The following is a 24,676-nucleotide window of genomic DNA, read 5'->3' as shown; positions in this document are numbered from 1 at the left end:
CCAGATTAGTAACATTTCGGTAACACATTGCTAACATTTGACTCATAGAAACTTGGAAGGCTGGAGTCGGGGGAGGAGGGGAGCACTTTGGATTCCAATTCCTTTTTGTTTTTTAAATGCCAAAACGTCCCTTTGCTTAATCAAAAAAGAGCTTTGCATCTGACAGTTTCCATCATCTTGCATTGTGCATGTGTTATGAGGGGTTGGTGGGGAGTGGGGCTATGTGTGGCCAAGAGAAGCACCCAGAACAGCTTAGCTAACTTTTCTTCTTCAAGCCTTTTTTTTTTCTGCATTCCCAGGGCCGGGTTGGCCAGGCTTTCTAGGTTTGATAAAGCATTTCCTTCCATTGTCATTCTATACGGCCTCTGGGCCCTTCTCTCAGTCCCTCCCCTTCTGCCTTCCTCTCTCTCTCTCTCTCTCTCTCTCTTACTGAACCTCAGCGAATCTTGTGATATAAAGAAAGCAACTGCCTCCCTTAAGAAACAGCTTGAACAATGAGACCTCATCTTCAAGGGCTTTAATTCCTCTGGATGCAAGGACTAAGTCAGGGTGAGTAGCCTGCCTATTGTCCTGTTGGTCACTGGATCTTCTGCAATTATGACTGTGTTTCTGCCTGCAGTGAAATAACTGTGAACATGGTAGGTGTTTTTTCCCACTGTGGGTAGGTCCTGGGCTCCTCTCCTATTTCACTTGTGTGGAGGAAGGGCAAAAGCTAAAGTTTTTAAGCATGTGAAAAACACTGAGCACTGCTTGGGATTGTGCTGAACTTTGGATGTATGTGAAAGAGTAAAATGTCCCTGCCAGATACAGTGGGCAAAATTCTGCTCTCAGTTAAACCTCTGTACATTTGGAGTCACTCCATTGGCTTGCTGAACAGGGGCCCACCTATGCAACTGAGCAGACTCTGGATTTTCAGCAGGGCAGGAAGGATTCTTACCTCCTCAAAGTCTCAGAAAAGAAAAACAAATATTATGCAATACAGCTCGGAGTGTGATCCTGAGCTGGGCTCTGGGAGGAAATCTTTCTCATTAGTATTGACAAGGTGTAATCCCAGATGCAATGTTTTAAAGGACCCCAAAAAGAGATGCACTTGCAATGGAAATCCCAGTATCATGTCTGACAGAAAGAATATTAAGATCCCCAGATTACCAGGTCTGAGTTTAAGAGACAAGAAGTTCAAGGGGAAGATGAGTTGTCTGGGCACAGCAGCCTTCTCTTGCTGACACGCATATCACCTCTGTTACCTGCCTTTAACAGACTCTTTTCCAGTCTGGCCGCATGTGAATTTGACCTATTTTGTATGTGAGATAGAATCAAAGGGAACTATAAGGGAGGCAGACTGAAAAGCAGAGGAGGTTTTCAGTGACCTGAAGCATAGCTGTGCTAGTATGGAAAGAAGAAATGGTTTGCTAGCAATGTTTGGGGAATGATCAGCTTCACCCATTGCCACAAGAAACACTAGGGCTCAACATCTGTGGCATCTCATGGTGCTAAAATACTATTTCATGTGGCTCATAATCCACCAAACAGAGCAGATTTTGGAGACAGCTACGTCAGCTGGGAGGTGTGGAGGGCAAATTCAAGGGGAGTTCATAGACATTAGGGGCCATTATAGATAATATAGATCAGCCCAGCTCCCCCAGATGTATTTTAGTTGCAGACTGCCATTGCTGCCTTCTAAGATGCCTATTGTTGCTTTTGCCACATCTCTTGTTCGGAGTAAGGGACTGCAGAGTCCATCATGCTACTGGAGTGGAGCTTGTTGAACCAGCAAGAGAGGGGAAGGGAGGAGTTGGAAAGTTTATAATAAATGATTTTGTGCAATGTGATGACTTATGAAGGAACCACAATTTTCTCTGGACACTTCCTTTATGTCCCTGACTTTCTATCACCTACACCAGGTCCATTTCTAGGGAAGGGAAGAATGGGATGGGATACAGGAAGTTATGAGTCAGACACCAGCTCCCTCAGTTGTCCAAAATTCCCATCATTGCTCCTGGAGGCTAATCCTTATCCTGCCTGCAATGTCTGAAGGATGGTGAACACAGACAGAAAAGTTTCAGAGTAGCAGCCGTGTTAGTCTGTATTCGAATACAGACTAACACGGCTGCTACTCTGAAGCCTGTCATTGTGCAAGGCACTGAATTTAGCCGTATGGAGTGGAAATCTATCAACTTCATGAAAAAACTCATACAGATACAGACAGACATCATCTTCCTTTCCAAATGCAAACAGATGGACATCGTACCAAAAGGACTGAAGGTAAAAAATCCACTACAGTCTACATACCACACAGACTATGCTGACAGCTTGTGCCACACGCTCTCAAAGAAACAGACAGAAGCGTGTGTGCTGGGAGGTTCCCCTCTTAGACATAACAGCATGTCTTTTGTTCTTTACACAAGAAACCACACAGGCAGAGTTGGGTCCCAAATGATTGTGTTTGCTAAATACACAAACAACATGCTGCCCTAGCTCTATACACACACTGCTCTCTGACTGATTTCTAACACAGAGAACACAGTGAGCACCACTAGAGGGCTCACAAACTATTTAATTGGATACTATCCAAATCCTGTACACTACCCATCTATTGTCCCAAATTCCTGTCCCTTTCCTTGGGGTGGTGAACCCTTCTACCATTTAGGGAGGCAGGAGTCACTACAGCATGCAGAGATCTAACATTTTTATTGGCATCCTTTGTGGTACGGATAGACTCTTAGTGTCATTGAAAGGAACAGTCAATGACTTGCACGTGAGATTAAGTCCCCACAGCAAACCTACAGCGAGAGCACAAAACCATAAAATGGTCATGGATTAAAAACTGGCTAATTGATAAGTCTCAACATGTAATTATAACGAGAGAATCAACATTGAGAGGGTGTGTATCAAGGCGGGTCCTGCAGGGATCAGTTTTGGGCTCCACAGTGTTTAACATTTTTTTCAATCACTAGGTAAAAAACATAAAATCATCATTGATAAAGTTTGCAGATGACACAGTTTGAATGAGCAGTACATAATGTAGAGGACAGGACACTGATATAGAGCAATCTGGATTGCTTGGTAAACTGGACACAAACGTGCATTTCAATGTGGCCAAATGCAAACTCATATATCTAGGAACAAGGATGCAATTGCCACTGACAGTAACAGTCAGGTATGTGATACTGACAATAAAATGGCTGCACCCAATTGGGTGAGGAATCTGGGGAAAGCCAAGCAGAAGCAACTAAGATGTCTGAACACCAGTGCAAGGAGCCTGGGTAACAAAATAGAGGAACTAGAACTACTGGTGCAGGAAGTGAAACCAGATATTATAAGGATAACAGAAACATGGGAGAATAGTAGCCATGACTGAAACACAGGTATTGAAGAGTATGTGGTATTAAAGATAAAGGTGGTGGAGTAGCACTGTATATTAATGATGAGGTAGATTGTAAAGAAGTTAGAAGTGATGGAATGGATAAAATGGAATCTGTTGGGGTCAGAATCACTTTGGGGAAGAAAGGTAACAGAGGCTCCACTAGGATAGTACTTGGTGACTGTAACAGACCCCCCAGGATTCAATTTGGATATGGATAGAGACCTCGTTAATGTTTTTAATTAAATGAATACTATGGGAATTGTTTCAGAGTAGCAGCCGTGTTAGTCTGTATTCGCAAAAGGAAAAGGAGTACTTGTGGCACCTTAGAGACTAATAAATTTGTTAGTCTCTAAGGTGCCACAAGTACTCCTTTTCTTTATGGGAATTGTGTGATTATGGGATACTTTAATTTCCTGGACATATATATGCTACCGACATTGGTAGGACTAAGATATTCCTGGATGTGTTAGCTGACATTTCTTCACTAAGTAATCACCAAACTGACAAGAGGTGATGCCACTTTAGATTTAGTATTGGACCTCAGAGAAGAACTGGTTGTGGAGGACAACTTTTGAGTGATCATGAGTTTATTTAATTTAAACTAAATAAAAAAATTAACAAAACCAGTCTGCAACTAGGGTCCTTGATTTCAAAGGGCCAAACTTTAAAAAATTAAGAGAAGTAGTCAGGGAAGTGGACTGATGAACTCAATGATCTGAATGTGGAGGAGGTTTGAAATTACTTTAAGTCAAAGTTGCAGAAACTGTCTAAAGCCTGCATCCCAAGCAAAGAGAAAAAAAATCATTGGGAAGGAATACATACCAAACTGGATGAGCAAACATTTCAAACAGGTGATTAAGAGAAAGGAGAAAGCCTACAAGGAATTGAAGATGGGATAGATTAGCAAGAAAAGCTACGTCTTGGAGGTCAAAATGTGTAAGGAAAAAGTAAGAACTGGCAAAAGCCAAGCACAGTTGGACCTTACAAAGTACACTAAAATCAATTAGTAAACAGTTCTTTAGCTATATAAATAAAAGTAAAACAAGGAAAGAAGAAGTGGGACAGCTAAACCAATAAGGATGGTGGTGGAGATTAAAAATAATCTAGGCATGGCTCAACACCTAAATGTATATTTTGTCTTCGTTATTAATGAGGGTAATGAAGAGCTTGGGAGCAGTGTCAGGGAGGCTAATGGGAACGATGATATAGAAATAGAAATTACCATACCCAACGTGGAAGCCAAACTCAAAGAGTCAAACTCAGGGGCCCGGATAATCTTCATCCAAGAATATTAAAGGAACTGGCACATGAAATTGCAAACCCAATAGCAAGGATTTTTAATGAATCTGTAAACTCGGGGGTTGTACCCTATGACTGGAGAATTGCTAATATAGTACCCTATATTTAAGAAAGGGGGAAAAAGTGATCTGGATAATTACAGGCCCTTTAGTTTGACCTCACTTGTATGCAAGGTTTTAGAACAAATTTTGAAAGAGAATAGTTAAGGACATAGAGGTAAATGGTAATTGGGATAAAATATAACACAGTTTTACAAAAGGTAGATTGTGTCAGACCAACCTGATCTCTTTCTTTGAGAAGAGAACTGATTTTCTAGACAAAAGAAATGCAGTAGATCTAATCAACGTGGATTTCAGTAAAGCAGTGGTCACCAACCTTTTTATGCACAAGATCACTTTTTGAATTTAAGATCAACCCAGGATCTACCCCACCCTTTCCCTGAGGCCCCATCCTTTCCGCGGGGCCCAACCCCACTCACTCCATTCCCCCTGCTCTGTCGCTCACTCTTCCCCACCCTCACTCACTTTCACCGGGCTGGGGCAGGGAGCTGGGGAGCCCGAGTGAGGGGTGCAAGCTCTGGGAGGGAGTTTGGGTGCCGGGGTCATATGGTCACACTGCACCTAATCTCATAGAATCCATTGGACATTTCATATGTTTTACTTTTTATTAGTGTCATTTGTGGTTTATAGATCCAAAATCCTTCAAGGATTGTCACAAATCAGTGTAACATTCTTAACTGTGGGGTGTTGTCAAGGAGTCACCAGAGTGATGCTCTGGAACTACTCCCTACAAAGCCAGTCAGGACTCTGGGGAAGCATGCCTCCTCTCCCTGAGTATACTGTCTCCAGAGGAAGAAGCTTACACAGCTTCGACCTTCCTGGGTCTGACCTCAGAGCATTCAGCATCCCCTTCCACACTGTGCACTTCCCGCAGAGAGTCTGCCCAGGGGAAGCCAGAGGGCCCTGCACCCCAACTCTGCAGTCAGATGTGACTCTCAGCCAGCCAATAAAATAGAAGGTTTATTAGTTGACAGGAACACAGCGTAGGTCAGAACTTGTTAGCACAGAAATCAGTGACTTTCAGCCAAGCCCATCTTGGCGGCAGGGGAACCCAGAGCCAGGGCTCTGGCCCTCCCCCTAGGCCCCAACCCAGCCAAGACTGACTCGCTTCCAGCTGCCTGGCTCCTGCCCTGCCTGTTGCTCCTCCTCCAGCCTTTGTCTCGCTTCCCGGGCTAAGAGTCACCTGGTCGCATCCCCATCCTGGGTCTCAGGTTATGAAGGGGCGACCATAGCATAGGTGCAGGCACCTGGAGCAACCCCCACAAAAGTCACACATGATTATTCCCACCACCTAGACATTGGAAACTGAGGCACACACAGCATTCATGCAAAACAGTAAGACTCACATAGGCTGCAGGGAATTGGGGTGCAGGAGTGAGGGGTGCAAGCTCTGGGAAGGAGTTTGGTGCAGGAGGGGGTGTTAGGGGGCTTATTCCTTCACCCACTTACTTCCCTGGTTCTTCTCGCATGAACAGAGAGCAACAATACACGAAGTCCAAAGGTGCAAACAATTCGATGTTTATTGGGGTGAACTTCCAGCAAGCATGATTCCAGTTTCCTTCCTTAGTATCCTCCTTCCCAGCTCTGACACCACAGAGCCTTACACCTGTGTCCCTGTTCCCATTTCTCCCTTTAGCCAAACAGGATTCCAGTTTCCTTACTCCCATTCCCTGTTTCCATTTCCCCCTTTAGCAAAACATGGTTCCAATTTCCTTACCCTCATTCCCTGTTCCCATTTCCCCCTTTAGCAAAACATGGTTCCAATTTCTCCACCCCCATACCCTGTTCCCATCTCTCGCTCCCTCCCTCCCTCACACCCACCCCCTCCCACCAAGGCCCCCTCACTTCCTCATTGACTACAGATTATATAGTAAAACTTCAGATCTGCTTAGCTATACCTTAACCAATCATTTTCCTGAAATTTAACTAACCAATCCTAACATATTGTAACATGATTATGTAACCAATTATATCCCACCACCTTAATTAGTTTACACCCAGCAAAATTAATTATACAGCAGACAGGAACAATCACAGAACCAGACAGAGATTATACAGACAAACAATAGCAAAGTGGGAACTATAATGACAAAACAATACAGAAGTGAGGATTTCACATCCCAGTATTGATAAGTGAGTTCTTGCCAGACAGGATGCTGTTTCCTTTTTACATTTTCTAGGCACTTCCCTTTCTCTGGAGGTGATAGGCATTATCAGGACAGGATTGTATTCCTAACAGCCCAAGAGCACCTTCTTTCAATGTGACTAGTTTGGAATGTGAGGATGTGACCGGTCGCTTCCTAGCTTATGGCTGCCTCTGCTGCTTAGCCAAAGGCCTTAGCCTAAGCACAGGGCCTCAAACTGTCACAGTAAGAGAAGGCCCTTACACCAGCAGACAGTGATTTTGATTCTTTCTTTTATACTTCTAGAACTAACGAAGTGATAAGAATACCCCTAAATTCTTAAATTACAGGCCTTTACAGACAGGCCTGAATATCTATATCCTAACAGGGGGCTGCAGGCTGGGGCAGAGTGTTGGGGTGCAGGATGGGGTGAGGGGTGCAGGCTCTGGGAGGGAGTTTGGGTGCAGGAGGGGGCTCTGGGCTGGGGCAGAGTGTTGGGGTGCAGGAGAGGGTGAGGGGTGTAGCCTCTGGGAGGGAGTTTGTTGCAAAAAAAGTAAATGCAATTTTGGTTCAGATCATCAGAGGCATAGCATGCAAGTCAGGGGAGGTGATAGTACTGCTATATTTAGCACTGTTTAGGCCTCAGCTGGAGTACTGTGTTCAGTTTTGGTCACCGTTCTATAGAAAGTATGCAGAGAAACTGGAAAGGATCCAGAGGAGAACGACAAAGATTATCAAATGCAAGCCATATGAGCAAAAGGCTGAAGGAACTGGGTATGTTTAGTTCGGAAAAGAGACGATTAAGGAGGGACATGATAGCAGTTGTCAAATACTTGAAATACTGCCATAAAAAGATGGAGAAAATTGTTCTCTCTTGCCACAGAGGGCAGAACAAGAGGCAATAGGTTCAAACTACAGCACAGCAGATTTAGAGTAAATCTCAGGAAAAACTTCCTAACTGTAAGAGCAGAACGACAATGGAACAAACTGCCTAGGGAAGTCATGGAAGCTCCTTCACTGGAGGTTTGCAAAAGGAGGCTGGAGCCATCTGTCTGGGATGGTTTAGACACAACAAATCCTGCATCTTGAAAGGGGATTAGACTAGATGACACTTGTGGTCCCATCTAACCCTATGATTCTATGAGTCAATGAGAATCGAAAGATGAGTAAGGAACTAGTTAAAGAGGAGACTACAACAGTCCATGCTGAATAGTGAACTATCAGGCTGGAGGAAGGTTACTAGTGAAGTTCCTAAAAGATCAGTCTTGGGACAAATCTTATTTAACACTTTCATTAATGACCTTGGCACAAAACATGGGTATGCGCTAATAAAATTTGATGATGACACAAATTTGGGAGGTACTGCCAATAGAGAGAGAAGGACCAGAACAGCACACAAGAAGATTTGGATGATCTTGAAAACTGGAGTAATTGAAATGGAAGGAAATTTAATAGTGGAAAGTGCAAGGTCCTGCACTTAAGGACTAACGACAAATGTTTTTGCTATAAGCTCGGGACATATCAGCTGGAAGCAACAGACAAAGAGAAAGACCTGGGTATATAAGTCTATCACAGGATGACTATGAGCTGCCAATGTGATGAGGCTGTGAAAAAGGCTAATGCAGTCCTAGGATACATCAGGCAGGGTATTTCCAGTAGAGATAGGGAAGTGTTATTACAAGGTATTGGTGAGACCTCACCTAGAATACTGTGAGCAATTCTGGTTTCCCATGTTTAACAAAGATGAATTCAGACTGGAACAGGTGCAGAGAAGGGAAACTAGGATGATCTGAGGAATGGAGAACCAACCTTATGAGAGGAGAGACTTCAGGAGTTTGGCTTGTTTAGCCTAACAAAAGGAAGATTGGGGGGAAATACGATTGCGCTCTATAAATACAGGAGAGGAATAAACACCAGGAGGGAGAGGAGTTATTTAAGTTAAAAGCCAATGCTGGCACAAGAACAAATGGATCTAAACTGGCCATCAATAAATTGAGGCTTGAAATTAGGTGAAGGTTTCTAACCATTAGAGGAGGGAAATTCTAGAACAGCTTCCCCAGGGAGTAGTGGGGCAAAATCATAGAATCATAGAATATCAGGGTTGGAAGGGACCTCAGGAGGTCATCTAGTCCAACCTCCAGCTCAAAGCAGGACCAGTCCCCCACTAAATCATCCCAGCCAGGGCTTTGTCAAGCCTGACCTTAAAAAACTCTAAGGAAGGAGATTCCACCACCTCCCTAGGTAACCCATTCCAGTGCTTCACCACCCTCCTAGTGAAAAAGTTTTTCCTAATATCCAACCTAAACCTTCCCCACTGCAACTTGAGACCATTACGCCTTGTTCTGTCATCTGCTATCACTGAGAACAGTCTAGAGACATCCTCTTTGGAACCCCCTTTCAGCTATCAAATCCCCCCTCATTCTTTTCTTCTGCAGACTAAATAATCTCAGTTTCCTCAGCCTCTCCTCATAAGTCATGTGCTCTAGCCCCTTAATCATTTTTGTTGCCCTCCGCTGGACTCTTTCCAATTTTTCCACATCCTTCTTGTAGTGTGGGGCCCAAAGTGGGACACAGTACTCCAGATGAGGCCTCACCAATGATGAATAGAGGGGAACTATCATGTCCCTCGATCTGCTGGCAATGCTCCTATGTATACAGCCCAAAATGCCGTTATCCTTCTTGGCAACAAGGGCACACTGTTGACTCATATCCAGCTTCTCGTCCACTGTAACCTCTAGGTCCTTTTCTGCAGAACTGCTGCCTAGCCACTCGGTCCCTAGTCTGTAGCAGTGCATGGGATTCTTCCATCCTTTAAAACCGAACTTGTTTTAAAACTGAGCTTGATAAATTTACGCAGGGGATATATTGATACCCTACACACTATTGTAACAATTTTTGTACAAAATATGCTTGTGAGGTATCATTTGAAAACTAATGATCGTTCATATTCATTAATATTCATCAACACTAATTGATCATTAGTAATGATCATCACTGATGATATTCTTGTGTGGTATATGCATATGATGTGTATTAAGAGCTGTGAATATAAGCTGGAATTATGACTAAAGTGTGTGTAACCCAGGTATGTCAAGGGGAGTTATTTAACAGGTTTATCCTAAACAAAAGAATGTGCGTTTACCTCAATTTACATATAAATTGTAAACAGGACCATCAAAGCAGCAGGGATGGGGGGAAACAGAAGAATTTGCTTTTCAGCAAACACAAGTGGGGAAAGAAAGAGCAGGGAGTTTCCTTCACCACCTAACTCCATGTCACCTTCTTCACAGCATGAATAAACTTTTCTTTGAGAGGTACCCCTCAGAAAAATCCATTTCAAAGGTTTACGGGTCTATAAAGAGGGGCTGAACCTCAAGTGAGAAACAATTGAATCAACTGATTGCATACAATATTACTGTATTATAAAAGTATATAGAGTGAGGCCTTTTATGAAAGCCTATGACACAGTGGTGATTCATATCACTGTAAAATAAATGTATTAACACTGTATAAGGAATTATGGCTACTTAATAATATTATGCTTTACAGCCTGTGTCCAAACAAGGGACAAACAGGTTCCCCTCCAGACAGGAGAGAAGGCAGCTATCTCCTGTCTCCAGTGACATTAAGCAAGATGTGACCAGTAACAATGGAAGCTCCATTTACATAGAAATCAGCAGGGGAATGGGAAGCCCTCAGGAAGGGAAGAGCAGCATGAGGTCATCCTGCCCCTGAGACAATGTCTTTGAACTTTGGGAGATATAAGCAAAGACAGAAGTCATCTTTGGTATCCATCACTAAACAGACACAAGAGGCCAGAGCTTTTGCAAACTGAGAAAGATATGTCATTCAACCAACGGGGGGGCAGAGGGGCGGGACTTGAAATTGAGGAAACTGAATATAGGTGAGAACCCATCTTGAACCAAGCTTGTATAATCTTCCTAGATTAAGTTTTAGACTTTTACATGTGTGTTTTCACTTTTATGTCCTTTCAAACTTTATTCATTTTACTTGGAATCACTTAACCTATGTCCTATTATAAATAAAATTGTTTTACTATTAATCTAAACCTCAGTGCTGTTTTTGAATTAAACTCCAGTTAATGTGGCAAGCTGGTGGGTTTTTGTGTCTTTAGAGGAACAAATGAACCTTATTATTTCTTTGAACTGTCCAGGAGGGGGCTGGACATTGCAGAGCACACAGTTTTGGGAAAATTCAGGACTTGGAGTGCGTTGGAGTCACCCTGCTGGTTGTAACCAAGGCTGCTGGAAGCCAGAGAGGGGGTGTTGAGTTGTAGACAGGCTGCTGGGGTCAGAGTTGCTGAACCAAGTCTGTCTAGCAGACAGACATTCAGGGTGTGACCTGCATGCTTGTTGATTACTTGAAGCATTCCAGGCAGAGAGCTAGAGAGGCAAAGCATTATGACAGGTTTCAGAGTAGCAGCCGTGTTAGTCTGTATCCACAAAAAGAAAAGGAGTACTTGTGGCACCTTAGAGACTAAAACATTTATTTGAGCATAAGCTTTCGTGAGCTACAGCTCACTTCACTGCATGCATCCGATGAAGTGAGCTGTAGCTCACGAAAGCTTATGCTCAAATAAATTTGTTAGTTTCTAAGGTGCCACAAGTACTCCTTTTCTTAAAGCATTATGAGTAAGGCTTCATTTTAATCACGGGTATTACTAGTAAAAGTCATGGAAAGGTCATGGGCAGTAAACAAAAATTCAGGGCCCGTGACCTGTCCATGACTTCTACTATATCATAGAATCATAGAATATCAGGGTTGGAAGGGACCTCAGGAGGTCATCTAATCCAACCCCCTGCTCAAAGCAGGACCAATCCCCAACTAAATCATCCCAGCCAGGGCTTTGTCAAGCCTGACCTTAAAAACTTCAAAGGAAGGAGATTCTACCACCTCCCTAGATAACGCATTCCAGGGTTTTACCACCCTCCTAGTGAAAAGTTTTTCCAAATATCCAACCTAAACCTCCCCCACTGCAACTTGAGACCATTACTCCTTGTTCTGTCATCAGCTACCACTGAGAACAGTCTAGAGCCATCCTCTTTGGAACCCCCTTTCAGGTAGTTGAAAGCAGCTATCAAATCCCCCCTCATTCTTCTCTTCTGCAGATTAATTAATCCTACTTCCCTCAGCCTCTCCTCATAAGTCATGTGTTCCAGTCCCCTAATAATTTTTGTTGCCCTCCGCTGGATGCTTTCCAATTTTTCCACATCCTTCTTGTAGTGTGGGGCCCAAAACTGGACACAGTACTCCAGATGAGGCCTCACCAATGTCGAATAGAGGGGAACGATCACGTCCCTCCATCTGCCGGCAGTGCCCCTACTTATACAGCCTAAAATTCCATTGGCCTTCTTGGCAACAAGGGCACACTGTTGACTCATATCCAGCTTCTCGTCCACTGTCACCCCTAAGTCCTTTTCCGCAGAACGGCTGCCTAGCCATTCAGTCCCTAGTCTGTAGCGGTGGATGGGATTCTTCCCTGCTAAGTGCAGGACTCTGCACTTGTCCTTGTTGAACCTCATCAGATTTCTTTTGGCCTAATCCTCTCATTTGTCTAGGTCCCTCTGTATCCTATATCTACCCTCCAGCATATCTACCTCTCCTCCCAATTTAGTGTCACCAGCAAACTTGCTGAGGGTGCAATCCATGCCATCCTCCAGATCATTAATGAAGGCACTGAACAAAACCGGCCCCAGGACCGACCCTTGGGGCACTCCGCTTGATACTGGCTGCCAACTAGACCTGGAGCCATTGATCACTACCCATTGAGCCTGACAATCTAGCCAGCTTTCTATCCACCCTATAGTCCATTCATCCAGCCCATACTACTTTAACTTGCTGGCAAGAATACTGTTGAAGACCGTGTCAAAAGCTTTGCTAAAGTCAAGGAATAACACGTCCACTGCTTTCCCCTCATCCACAGAGCCAGTTATCTCATCATAAAAGGCAATTAGATTAGTCAGGCATGACTTGCCCTTGGTGAATCAATGCTGATTGTTCCTGATCACTTTCCTCTCCTCCAAGTGCTTCAGCATTGATTTCTTGAGAACCTGGTCCATGATTTTTCCAGGGATTGAGGTGAGGCTGAGTGGCCTCTATTTCCCCGGATCCTCCTTCTTCCCTTTTTTAAAGATGGGCACTACATTAGCCTTTTTCCAGTCGTCTGGGACCTCCCTCCATCGCCATGAGTTTTCAGAGATAATGGCCAATGGCTCTGCAATCACATCTGCCAACTCCTTTAGCACTCTCGGATGCAGCGCATCCGGCCCCATGGACTTCTGCTCGTCCAGCTTTTCTAAATAGTCCCAAACCACTTCTTTCTCCACAGAGGGCTGGTCACCTCCTCCCCATGCTGTGTTGCCCAGTGCAGTAGTTTGGGAGCTGACCTTGTTCGTGAAGACAGAGGCAAAAAGAGCATTGAGTACATTAGCTGTTTCCACATCCTCTGTCACTAGGTTGCCTCCCTCATTCAGTAAGGGGCCCACACTTTCCTTGACTTTCTTCTTGTTGCTAACATACCTGAAGAAACCCTTCTTGTTACTCTTAACATCTTTTGCTAGCTGCAACTCCAGGTGTGATTTGGCCTTCCTGATTTCACTCCTGCATGCCCAAGCAATATTTATATACTCATCCCTGGTCATTTGTCCAATCTTCCACTTCTTGTAAGCCTCTTTTTTGTGTTTAAGATCAGCAAGGATTTCACTGGTAAGCCAAGCTGGTCGCCTGCCATATTTACTATTCTTTCTACACGTCGGGATGGTTTGTCCCTGTAACCTCAGTAAGATTCTTTAAATACAGCCAGCTCTCCTGGACTTCTTTCCCCCTCATGTTATTCTCCCAGGGGATCAGTTCCCTGAGGGAGTCTAAGTCTGCTTTTCTGAAGTCCAGGGTCCATATTCTGCTGCTCTCCTTTCTTCCTTGTGTCAGGATCCTGAACTCGACCATCCCATGGTCACTGCTTCCCAGGTTCCCATTCACTTTTGCTTCCCCTACTAATTCTTCCCGGTTTGTGAGCAGCAGGTCAAGAAGAGCTCTGCCCCTAGTTGGTTCCTCCAGCATTTGCACCAGGAAATTGTCCTCTACACTTTCCAAAAACTTCCTGGATTGTCTGTGCACCGCTGTATTGCTCTCCCAGCAGATATCAGGGTGATTGAAATCTCCCATGAGAACCAGGACCTGCGATTTAGTAACTTCTGTGAGTTGCCGGAAGAAAGCCTCGTCCACCTCATCCCGCTGGTCCGGTGGTCTATAGCAGACTCCCACCACAACATCACCCTTGTTGCTCGCACTTCTAAACTTAATCCAGAGACACTCAGGTTTTTCCGCAGGTTCAATCTTGAGCTCTGAGCAGTCATACTGCTCCCTTACATACAGTGCAACTCCCCCACCTTTTCTGCCCTGCCTGTCCTTCCTGAACAGTTTATATCCATCCATGACAGTACTCCAGTCATGTGAGTTATCCCACCAAGTCTCTGTTATTCCAATCACATTCCTTGACTGTGCCAGGACTTCCAGTTCTCCCTGCTTGTTTCCCAGGCTTCTTGCATTTGTGTATAGGCACTTGAGGTAACTCGCTGATCGTCCCTCTTTCTCAGTATGAGGCAGGAGCCCTCCCCTCTCGCGCTCTCCTGCTCGTGCTTCCTCCCTGTATCCCACGTCCCCACTTACCTCAGGGCTTTGGTCTCCTTCCCCCGGTGAACTTAGTTTAAAGCCCTCCTCACTAGGTTAGCCAGCCTGCTTGCAAAGATGCTCTTCCCTCTCTTCGTTAGGTGGAGCCCATCTCTGCCTAGCACTCCTCCTTCTTGGAACACCATCCCATGGTCAAAGAATCCAAAGCCTTCTCTCCGACACCACCTGCGTAGCCATTCTTTGACTTCCACGATTCGACGGTCTCTACCCCGGCCTTTTCCTTCGACGGGGAGGATGGACGAAAACACCACTTGAGCCTCAAACTCCTTTATCCTTCTTCCCAGAGCCACGTAGTCTGCAGTGATCCGCTCAAGGTCATTCTTGGCAGTATCTAAATCTTGGTTGGGGGGGGTCTGCCCAGGAGCGCTGAGGGTTCTGGGGGGGGTGGCCCAGGTGCTGGCAGGGGGGTGGCGGCACGCAGCCTGGGACCTCCGCTGGTGCTGGATTGGGGGTGGGCAGCAGTGTGCGGCCCGGGACCCCCACTGGTGCTGGGGGGGGGGGTGCAGGGGGTTGGCAGGGCTGTCAGACTCCCTACCTGGCTCCGCGCCTCCCCCACAAGCAGCAGCAGAGTTTGGATGTGGGAGGGGCCACAGGGTCGGGGCATGGTACGGGAGGCTGTGTGGAGGCTGTGCTGAAGGCCAAGCTTTCCATTGTAAGGCATGAAAAGCACAAGCCAACCATTTTCAGTGCATACCCTGGGTCTAGGACAAAGTTGCTATTTAAAAATCACTCCCCTTATTACATTGAAGGGCAAGCCAGAACATAATCAGTATCCCTAGCTATTCAGTGAACTGGTTTGCTGTTCCTGCCATGGTGAGTGTGGCCCAGCTGCATGAGCAATGGGCCCTGTGCTGCAACTTGTGGGCAACCCGCTTTGGGAGCACAGGTGGGCAGGTGGACAATGCTCCTTCCTCCTCTTCCCCTCCCCCTCCCCCCCCAGCAACATGGACGGTGCTTGGAGACCAGGGACCAGAGTTAAGCCTCCCTAAGTCTGGTCTTTGTCTAAGATGGCTCCGGGGCGGGGGTGGGGGAGGGGTGTTGTAGCCATGAGAGACCACAGGAAACCCAGCTTCCCCCCACCCCCACCTTAACTCTGCTGATAGCAGTCACCCTGGGCTTGCAGATTCTGAGTTCAACGCCAGTTCCTGCACCCAAACCACTGGCATGTTAGGGACACTGTGGTTGAGGGACCCGGAAATAACCATGGGTGTGGGATCATATGCTCTGTTGCTTGCGCTACGAGTACTTGTAATGAAAGCTCCCACCATCTCCCCTAGGTGACCCAATGTGATATGAGTCTCCTGAGGGTAACAGAGGCAGCAAGGGAGCCTATGCTGCAAGCGTCTGGGTACAGACCTGGTCCTTATGCTATTATGCTGTGTACCACAATGGTACCGCAGAGGGAATGCTGGAATGGCATGGGAAAGTGTCCTACCATGGTGGAAGAAATAAGGCAGCCCTCCCTAGAAACCTTCGGGAAAGGATTGCAGAGTAGCTCCATGAAAGTTTCCTGGAGATCTCCATGGAAGATTTCTGAGCCATCACTGTGCACATAAATAGTCTTTTCTGGGGGACACCCTCTTTATAGCTGGAGTGGCCACTGGCAAGCAGATACCCAATGCACCTCACTTTTTTTCTCATATTAAACATAAACTATAAGAGCATGTAACCCCTACAGTGTGCTTGCTATTGTAAATTCATCAGAGGTGCCTTCCCCAGCATCACACTCAGACACGATGCTGTCCTGTATCTGGCTGGACTGCTCTGGGGTTAAAAATAGCTCCTGGCTCTCAGTGAGAATGGATCCCCTGCTTGCCTGTCTCCCATTTCCCTCCTCCTCCTCCTCTTCCTCCTCGAGAATGTCCTCCTTGATGTTGCCTGAGGTAGACAAGGACTCAGACTCCTGTGTGGTAGCTATGCCGCATTTGGGGTAGTGGTGGGGTCACCGCTGAGAATCAAATGGAGCTCATTGTAGAAGTGGCATGTTTGCGGTGCAGAACCAGAATGACTGTTCGCCTCCCTTGTCTTCTGGTACTCCTGCTGAAGTTCTTTGATTTTCACACGGCACTGGTTTATGTCCCTGGTGTAGCCCTTCTGCTCCAAACCCTGTGTGATCTTTTCATAGATGTCGGCATTTCTATGGCTGGATAGGAGCTGTGCCTGCACAGACGCTTCTCCCCACAGACAGACCAATAAGATTCACCACCTCCTAAGTACTCCAGCCTGGAGTTTGTTTGGGGCATTGAGTCGCCATGATCAACTGGGCTGCTGAGCCCTCCACGCTGATCAAACAGGAAATGGGAATTCAAAAGTTCCCGGAGCTTTAAGCGGGGAGGGGATGTTTCCTGTGTACCTCGCTGCTGTGCAACAAAGTTTAAAACAAGCTCCAGAGCAGTCACAGCGGAGTATCGTGGGACACTTTCTGGAAGCCAATTCAGTTGATTTACACAATGTTGCATCTACATTGCCTCTCTGTCGACCCATCAACATCAAGTTAAGCGCTACATCTCTTGCGGAGGTAAAGTAATTAACTCAACGTAACAGGCAACTTAGGTCGGCGGAAGGGATCTGGTCTGCTGACCTAAGTTTGTAGCATAGACCAGGCTTCAATTGCCCCTTCAACTTCACTCCTTTAGTCTTCATGTGTGCATCCATCCTTGTGGTCAGTGTCCTCCCCTGGGGTTGGATCTCTGCCAGACTGGCCGTGGCTGTGCTCTTGGACTGCTCCCTGGACAGGTCCCTCCACTCAGACTTGAGTCAGAGCCTGCAGGGCACTTCCTTGCAGCCCAGCTCTGCACGCTCCTTCCAGCAAGCCAATCACCTGTTCAGGAAGGAGTCACTTGCCCCCCTCTGAGCAGAGTTCAGTTTCCCTTTTGAACAGGTTATTATGCCAGCTCTGTAGACAGCTGGGAATCTTGGGACAGAGAGGACAGTTTCTCCTGCCTGCCTGCCTCCTAATCTATCAGGTCTCTGGGGGCCTGGGAATCAGGGCTACCCCCTCAGAGCACTGGAGCTGGCATTCCACTGAAGCTGGCATGTGGAATGAGGTGCCATAGAAAGCAGGACTGTGGACTAGAAGCAGCACAGTCTTCAGTGAGAGCACTAACTCAGAGTCAGGAACCTTGGGCAATATTCCCAACTGATCTTCCTTTGTACAGTGCTTTGATACAGGTTCAGTATCTAGGGGTTCCTTTTCAACAATACAACACAAACCCATCTCGAACCCCCACCCAGTGACCTGGAACAGTTACACACCACCCCCTGGGTGCCTCTAAGAAGCAATACTTCCCCACTCGCAAGCACAGAGTCTCAATGTAGCAAAGAAACGTTTAATAAAAGGAGGGAAGTAACCCAGCATTAAACTGGGAAAACACTGCAAACAGGGTTCATAAACAAACCATGAGCAAAAGACCCACCTCCAAGAAAGTTGGGCAATGTCCTTTTCCCTCAGGTTCTCATGTCCAGCAACCAAAAGTCCCTTTAACGTGCCCGTCCCTTCTCTGCACCCCACTAACAGTTGTTGTCCTTGGTCAGGGCAGACCCAGAGTTCAGAGGTGCATCTGCAGAGTTCACCTCCTACTCTGTGTGGAGGGTAAGAAGGCACCTTATTCACTCCACTGCCCTGGCACTCACTCACCATTCCTCTTTGCCGGCTGCCCTGATGCCCGATCACCACGCCTGTCTGCAGGGCTCCGCTCCTCCCCACCAGCCCCCTTACCAACCAATCACCACACCTCTCTGCCAGCAACCCTGCCAGCCGATCACTGGGATGTGTTCAAGACTCACCACTTAACAAAGCTCTCAATGATTTCAGCTGTTAGCGGGGGGAGCATCAATGCTGGTAAACCCTGGGAAGTCACTTGCATCAGAGACAGCATCCTAAGGCATGTTTAACACTTAGACCTAAATATTGGTAGTGTGTAACAAGACTCTCAGTTGAGTCTTAACCAGCTGTTGTTATACAGAGGAGAGAGAGAGAGAGAAAGAAAGAGACAAAGAGTAACCACAACCCAGACCATGACCCAAGCTCATCTCAACCCACTGAGCTTTGGAACCTATGTCTCCTGCCTAGCAAGTGCCGTTTGGTTGAGGGTGAGTCCCTCAATCGGGGTATGCCAAGCACAGTTCTGCTGCCCTTGATTACCACAACAAGGATAACAATGCTTTATTACTCCTGCCCGAATAACAAGGGGACTGGGCATCCAACACCAGCCAAAAGTGATCATTTGGGCAAGCAATCGCATTATGCTGAGCACCTAGGCACGGTGGATGTGCCCATGCAAATGAGATCAGCTCCTGAAGTCCTCTTCCACAGCTCATCACTGTATGTCAGTGGAGAGCTCATTCAGACTGTGCTTACAATTAGATGGGCTAGTGGGCAATCAATGTAGTTAGATTAATGCAGTGAGAGTTCAGGCACTGCGTTACTTAAGTCAACCATTTCTGCCTTCATCAGCCATCCCAGAATGCCCCAAACTAACCACTCTGGTCACTGCTGTGAACTCTGCTGCCTAGGGATCAGGTAGACAGGAAGCGCCCCTCCCCCGCCTTAAAAGCCTTAGGAATTTTTGAAATTCCTTTCCTGGCTTGGTGAGCACACCTATCAGCTCTCCATTGTTGAGTGTAACTGTGCAGCTGACCATGCTGGCTACATGGTCCAGATGCACTCCTGCCTGGAGTAGACAGGAGATATTAGATCTTGCATGCTTTTGGGAAGAAGAGGCTGTAGAAACATTCACATCTACAAGCTGATTGCACAGGGGATGCAGGAGAAGGGCTATGACAGGGACAAACAGCAGTGTTACATGTAAGCCAAGAAGCTGGACGAGAAGCTGGATATGAGTCAACAGTGTGCCCTTGTTGCCAAGAAGGCCAATGGCATTTTGGGATGTATAAGTAGGGGCATAGCCAGCAGATCGAGGGATGTGATCGTTCCCCTCTATTCGACACTGGTGAGGCCTCATCTGGAGTACTGTGTCCAGTTTTGGGCCCCACACTACAAGAAGGATGTGGATAAATTGGAGAGAGTCCAGCGAAGGGCAACAAAAATGATTAGGGGTCTAGAGCACATGACTTATGAGGAGAGGCTGAGGGAGCTGGGATTGTTTAGTCTGCAGAAGAGAAGAATGAGGGGGGATTTGATAGCTGCTTTCAACTACCTGAAAGGGGGTTCCAAAGAGGATGGCTCTAGACTGTTCTCAATGGTAGCAGATGACAGAACGAGGAGTAATGGTCTCAAGTTGCAATGGGGGAGGTTTAGATTGGATATTAGGAAAAACTTTTTCACTAAGAGGGTGGTGAAACACTGGAATGCGTTACCTAGGGAGGTGGTAGAATCTCCTTCCTTAGAGGTTTTTAAGGTCAGGCTTGACAAAGCCCTGGCTGGGATGATTTAACTGGGAATTGGTCCTGCTTCGAGCAGGGGGTTGGACTAGATGACCTTCTGGGGTCCCTTCCAACCCTGATATTCTATGATTCTATGATTCTATGATTCTAAGCTGCAGCAGGTGTACCAGAAGGCCAGGGAGGCCAACAGTCAGACCAGTGCTGAGCCACAGATCTGCCAAGAGCTGCATGCCATCCTCAGTCAGTGGAGACCCCACCCCCACCCCCCAAGAGCCCTGTGGCTGCTTCCAAGGAGCCCAAGTGACTGGCCCCTGTCATGAACAGTGAGAAGGAGAAGGAGTATAGGGGGCAGATCAGGGCATCCTGCTGTGCAGTGAGCCAGGACCTAGTTTTGACTCCACTGCAGTCCAACCAGTCCCACCAGTCAAGCACAGGCGAGCCCGATGCAGGGGTAGGAGCCTCAGGTAAGTGGGCAATTTACTTTGAAATTACAGGAAAGAGCACCAAACCTTCCTCCATCCCAGTGCTTCTGAATTTGTACATTTCACCCATCGCTAGCAGTCCTTACACATGAGACTGCTTCTGAATCCAGCAGCAACAAACTGCTTCTGGCTTAGCTGAAAATGTACATGCAGGCGTGTGGACTTTAGGAATGGACACTAGACCAGGTGGAGGTCAATACGAGCCACGGCTGCGCCATACCACAGGGGTTATAATAAAATAAGAGGAGCCGGTACATTGTCTCAAAATCACATTAACTAGACAAAGGGGTTTAGATCAAACATGTGCATCCGTGACATGTTATTACACAAATGACCCTATAATTTGAGGGGACAATCCAATGGAGCCATTGTCCTGCTGTCTTTGTCAGACTTTTCTGTGGGCAGCAGCTGAGGTGGTGGGAGTCGGGGGAGGGGGCAGTTCAACAAATGCAGAGAAGGGATTGGCCCTGCTTTGAGAAGGGGATTGGACTAGATGACATCCTGAGGTCCCTTCCAACCCGGATATTCTATGATTCTATGACTATGCCTGATGTCCCAGAGGAAGGCAAATACAAAAACCTTCAGACCTGGGAGGAAGATTTCCAAAGGCACAGGTAGGCCTCCAGGTTCCACTGACTTTCAACAGGAATTTGGCACTTAACTTCCCTTTGTGCCTTGGAAAATCTTCCTCCAGAACCTTTGTGGATCCATTTGTGTGAGAAAGCCTTGTTTTCTCTTTGTATCAGCCCCCTGCATTCCAGAAGCCCATGCCTGCTCTTGGCATTTACCCAATGTGGACATTGGCCAGGTTTTCAATGGATAGATTTTTTCAGGGACATTGCATGCATTCTCCTGGAGAATGTCACAGCAGCAGCAGGCACTGTCTATCTGCCAGGCCAGGGCTGTGATTCTACTTTGGGAAGGACAAGTGGTCAGTCCATGACTAGACTGGGAGCTCTCAGAGCTATAATGGCCAGAGTGAACCACTACTTCAGAAAGGGAGCATCACCAGTATCCAGATCCTGCCCCCAGCATTTGCCCTGAGCCCTGGCTGGGGGAGAGGAATTCTCACCAGTAGGTGATGGAAAGGCACAGAGTGTGCTATGTGGATACTAGTCCAGCATGAAGTAGCCTCCATACCTCTCACCCTCTTTTTGTGGTGGGAAATTCAGGATGATCATAGCAACTTCCTCCTCACCCTCCAAGTAGCTCATTCCACCACTATCTCCACCCTCTGTGAAGCTGTGGTCTGTGGCACTCAGGTATAACCTCTGCTCAGCTATTCCAGTGCATTCTGCCTCCCTCCACCCCTTCCATCTAATGATTGATTTAACCATCTGTCAGAAATATTACAAGGAGAACCCTAAACTGCACAATGAAGGCCCGGTGGCCTTAGGCCTTTTCACCGTCACAGCTGCATCCATTAATATCTTAACATCCCCAGGGTCCTGGTAGACTCACCTCTCCTGATGGTGCCACCATCTCTGTGCACGTAAGCATTCTGGAAGGAATTGTAATCATAGAACATCTGCTTCTGCAAGAAACCAGCTGGGTCTCTCGTGTATCTGGCATGGATCTCCCATTCTTATCCGATTTGTGTTACAGTGATGGCTGTCATCAGGATTTCTCTGCTGTCAGGATCTAGGGTATTTTTCACAAGGGAATATGCAGTTACCACTGAAAATGTAGTTCCCTGGTACAAGTGCATTGATTTCTGTGGAGTCACTCCAGAGACTGATTCGGGCATTGATTCTAAAGCCTATTGGGATCTGGGATCTACATTTTTCTCACATAATTTATGGCTGTACATAACCCCTTTCCCCTCTCCCAGCATCCCTAATGTGGTGTACTGAAAACTGTTAAAATTACAAGCTGTCACTTTAAGTTTGTAAGAGGTTTCCTGAGCATGCTTGCAGTCTACAGAGGGCTCTATAGGGAAACAAGCTCAGCAGTCAGTCTGCAGAGAGCCAGCCTGTAGCAAGGGGAGTGGGTGAATTGTTCTTCTCTGTTTTAGGGAGCAGCCTGCTTTGTCTCTGTGTTTTTAGGTCTTTCTGTGTTAAGGTTATGGACTTTAAAAAAATTACGTAGTGTTATAGGGCAACCTTCCAGCAAGAATCTTTACTTTTTTAATCTAACTTCTCTGTATCTATGCTGTGAACATCAGCTGAAACCTCTTAGGGCTTGTCTTCATTACAAAAACAGATGTATTTTTAATGTTACCTAACAAATGTTAAAATCCTAGTGTAGACAAGGCAAGTTGCAGTTTTGACATGTGTTAGCTGGTCATGTTGTAGTCTTCCCCTAGGGCTGATCTTGAGTAGCTCACATGGGTTAAAACTCCAAGTGTCTTGTCTACGCTAGGATTTCACACGTGTTTGCTAGCAGGTGTTAAAATACACACCCCACCAAAATGGATATGGATTTAGAGATATAATTTTACTTGTTTAGACCAGTGCAGGATTTGGCTGTGTCTTGGCAAGTATGCAGTCAGTTGCAAAGCATAAGAAGCAAGTCCAGCAAGCAAAGGTGGAAGAAGGAAGGTTTGAAATGTGAGGCATTTGGTCAAGGACAAGGTGATCATGTGAACTGGAGTCCACCATTTCTCTGCCTTTCACTAGCCACTGTCCCCTGCAGCTCTTTGCAGTCTCCCTGAGGAGGGACTTTGTGCTCTGCAGTGTGGATATGGGCAGGAGGCCACGTGATGCGGAATGACAATACTTAGCACTTGTAGAGCTTTCTGAGTAGCAGCCGTGTTAGTCTGTATTCGCAAAAAGAAAAGGAGTACTTGTGGCACCTTAGAGACTAACAAATTTATTTGAGCATAAGCTTTCATGAGCTACAGCTCACTTCATTGGATGTATTCAGTGGAAAATACAGTGGGGAGATTTATATACATAGAGAACATGAAACAATGGGTGTTACCATACACACTGTAACAAGAGAGTGATCACTTAAGGTGAGCTATTACCAGCAGGAGAGCAGGGTGGGGCGGGGAGGGAGGAACCTTTTGTAGTGATAATCAAGGTGGGCCATTTCCAGAAGTAGACAAGAACGTCTGAGGAACAGTGGGGAGTGGAAGGGGGGAATAAACATGGGGAAATAGTTTTATTTTACTTGTAGAGCACTTGTCAATCTGAAACATTAACTAAAGACTTCGCTGTTATCAATCAGCTCCTGAGAGGTGCTGATCCCTCACAGATCCCATTCAAGTCACCCTTGATACAACTACACTGCAAACAAATATGCACAGCAGCGAGCTTCAGAGCCCATGTCTACAGACTCGGCTTGTGGTGCTCATGCTATGGAACTAAAAATATCAGTGTAGATATTCCTACATGGGCTGGAGCATGGCTCCGACACCCTCCCCGGTCCCCAGGTTTCAGAGCTTGCGCCTTGGAGGATGGGACCTGGGGACTCCAGTGGCCTAACCTCAGCTTCTCTGGGAACGGAGGAGAGTTGATCCCTCACCCCCCTGGGGTGTCCTTTAGCTCTCCACACACTGAGTCAAGGTGAGCAGCAGTTCTTCGCCCACCCAGCTCAGGGTCCTGTACATTTTCACATACCATCAGGCAGTTGCCGATGAGGGGAGAGGTTCCCCCCTCCTTCCTGTCTGTAGTTACCTCAGTCATCTCCCAAGCAGCTGTTGTGCACTTTACTTGGGTATTTCCCACCTGTGGGTGGGTGTCATAGATTGGGCTGTGCTTTGCAGCTGCCTCAGTATCCCCACTTTTTTCTGGAGACAGCGCCATCACCATGCTGTATCCTGTCTCTGGTTCCTTGGTAAGGAGAGGCAAAGAGCTTATTTCTCTGGCCTGGGCTTCAGGACTTGGAATTTCCCTTCAAGTCAGTAGGACTAGTCACTTCCCTAGAAAAGGACATGGTCTCCTCTCCACTCCCCAGGCATTTGTCTGCCTACACTGTGAAGATAATTTGATTCCTCTTGGATATTGGCAGGGGGAATTCTAACACTTTTCAGGGTTATCCAGGTTTCTGGGGTGAATTGTTACCATCTTCTTGCAGTGTGAGAGAGAGCCTGGTCTGCACAAGGGGATACCCTCCCCAACTCCCAGCTGCTGGCAACAGAAGTGCTCCACTCCGGGCTCCACAAGCCCCACTCTTTCCTTATGCAGGCTATCAGTTTACACACCCCACTTCGTTACACTCAAGCGCCCAGTCCCTTATACTCCAGACACCTACACTATACTCCAATCCACTGCCTCCATGGGAGCAGTGCACCCCAGTTTACCAGTTTCACCTCAGTTCAACATTCTCCTTAGCACAGGGTACCCAGAT

The 24,676-nt window shown here is 46.6% G+C and overlaps 1 protein-coding gene across 1 annotated transcript in view; it reads left to right on the top strand.

Annotated features, from left to right (window-relative positions):
* The first annotated feature begins 428 nt into the window (after positions 1–428).
* The window catches only part of HDAC7 (histone deacetylase 7), a 258,148-nt gene continuing 233,900 nt past the window's right edge, over positions 429–24,676 (top strand). Inside the window, exon 1 of the mRNA XM_074934755.1 lies at positions 429–549. Coding sequence (XP_074790856.1) covers positions 531–549 — 19 coding nt within the window. The 5' untranslated portion in view covers positions 429–530. The remainder of the gene's footprint in view (positions 550–24,676) is intronic.

Source organism: Natator depressus, chromosome 20 (assembly GCF_965152275.1).
Source record: "Natator depressus isolate rNatDep1 chromosome 20, rNatDep2.hap1, whole genome shotgun sequence".
Taxonomy (NCBI): Eukaryota; Metazoa; Chordata; order Testudines; family Cheloniidae; genus Natator; species Natator depressus.
This window is presented reverse-complemented; position numbering and strand designations above follow the sequence as displayed.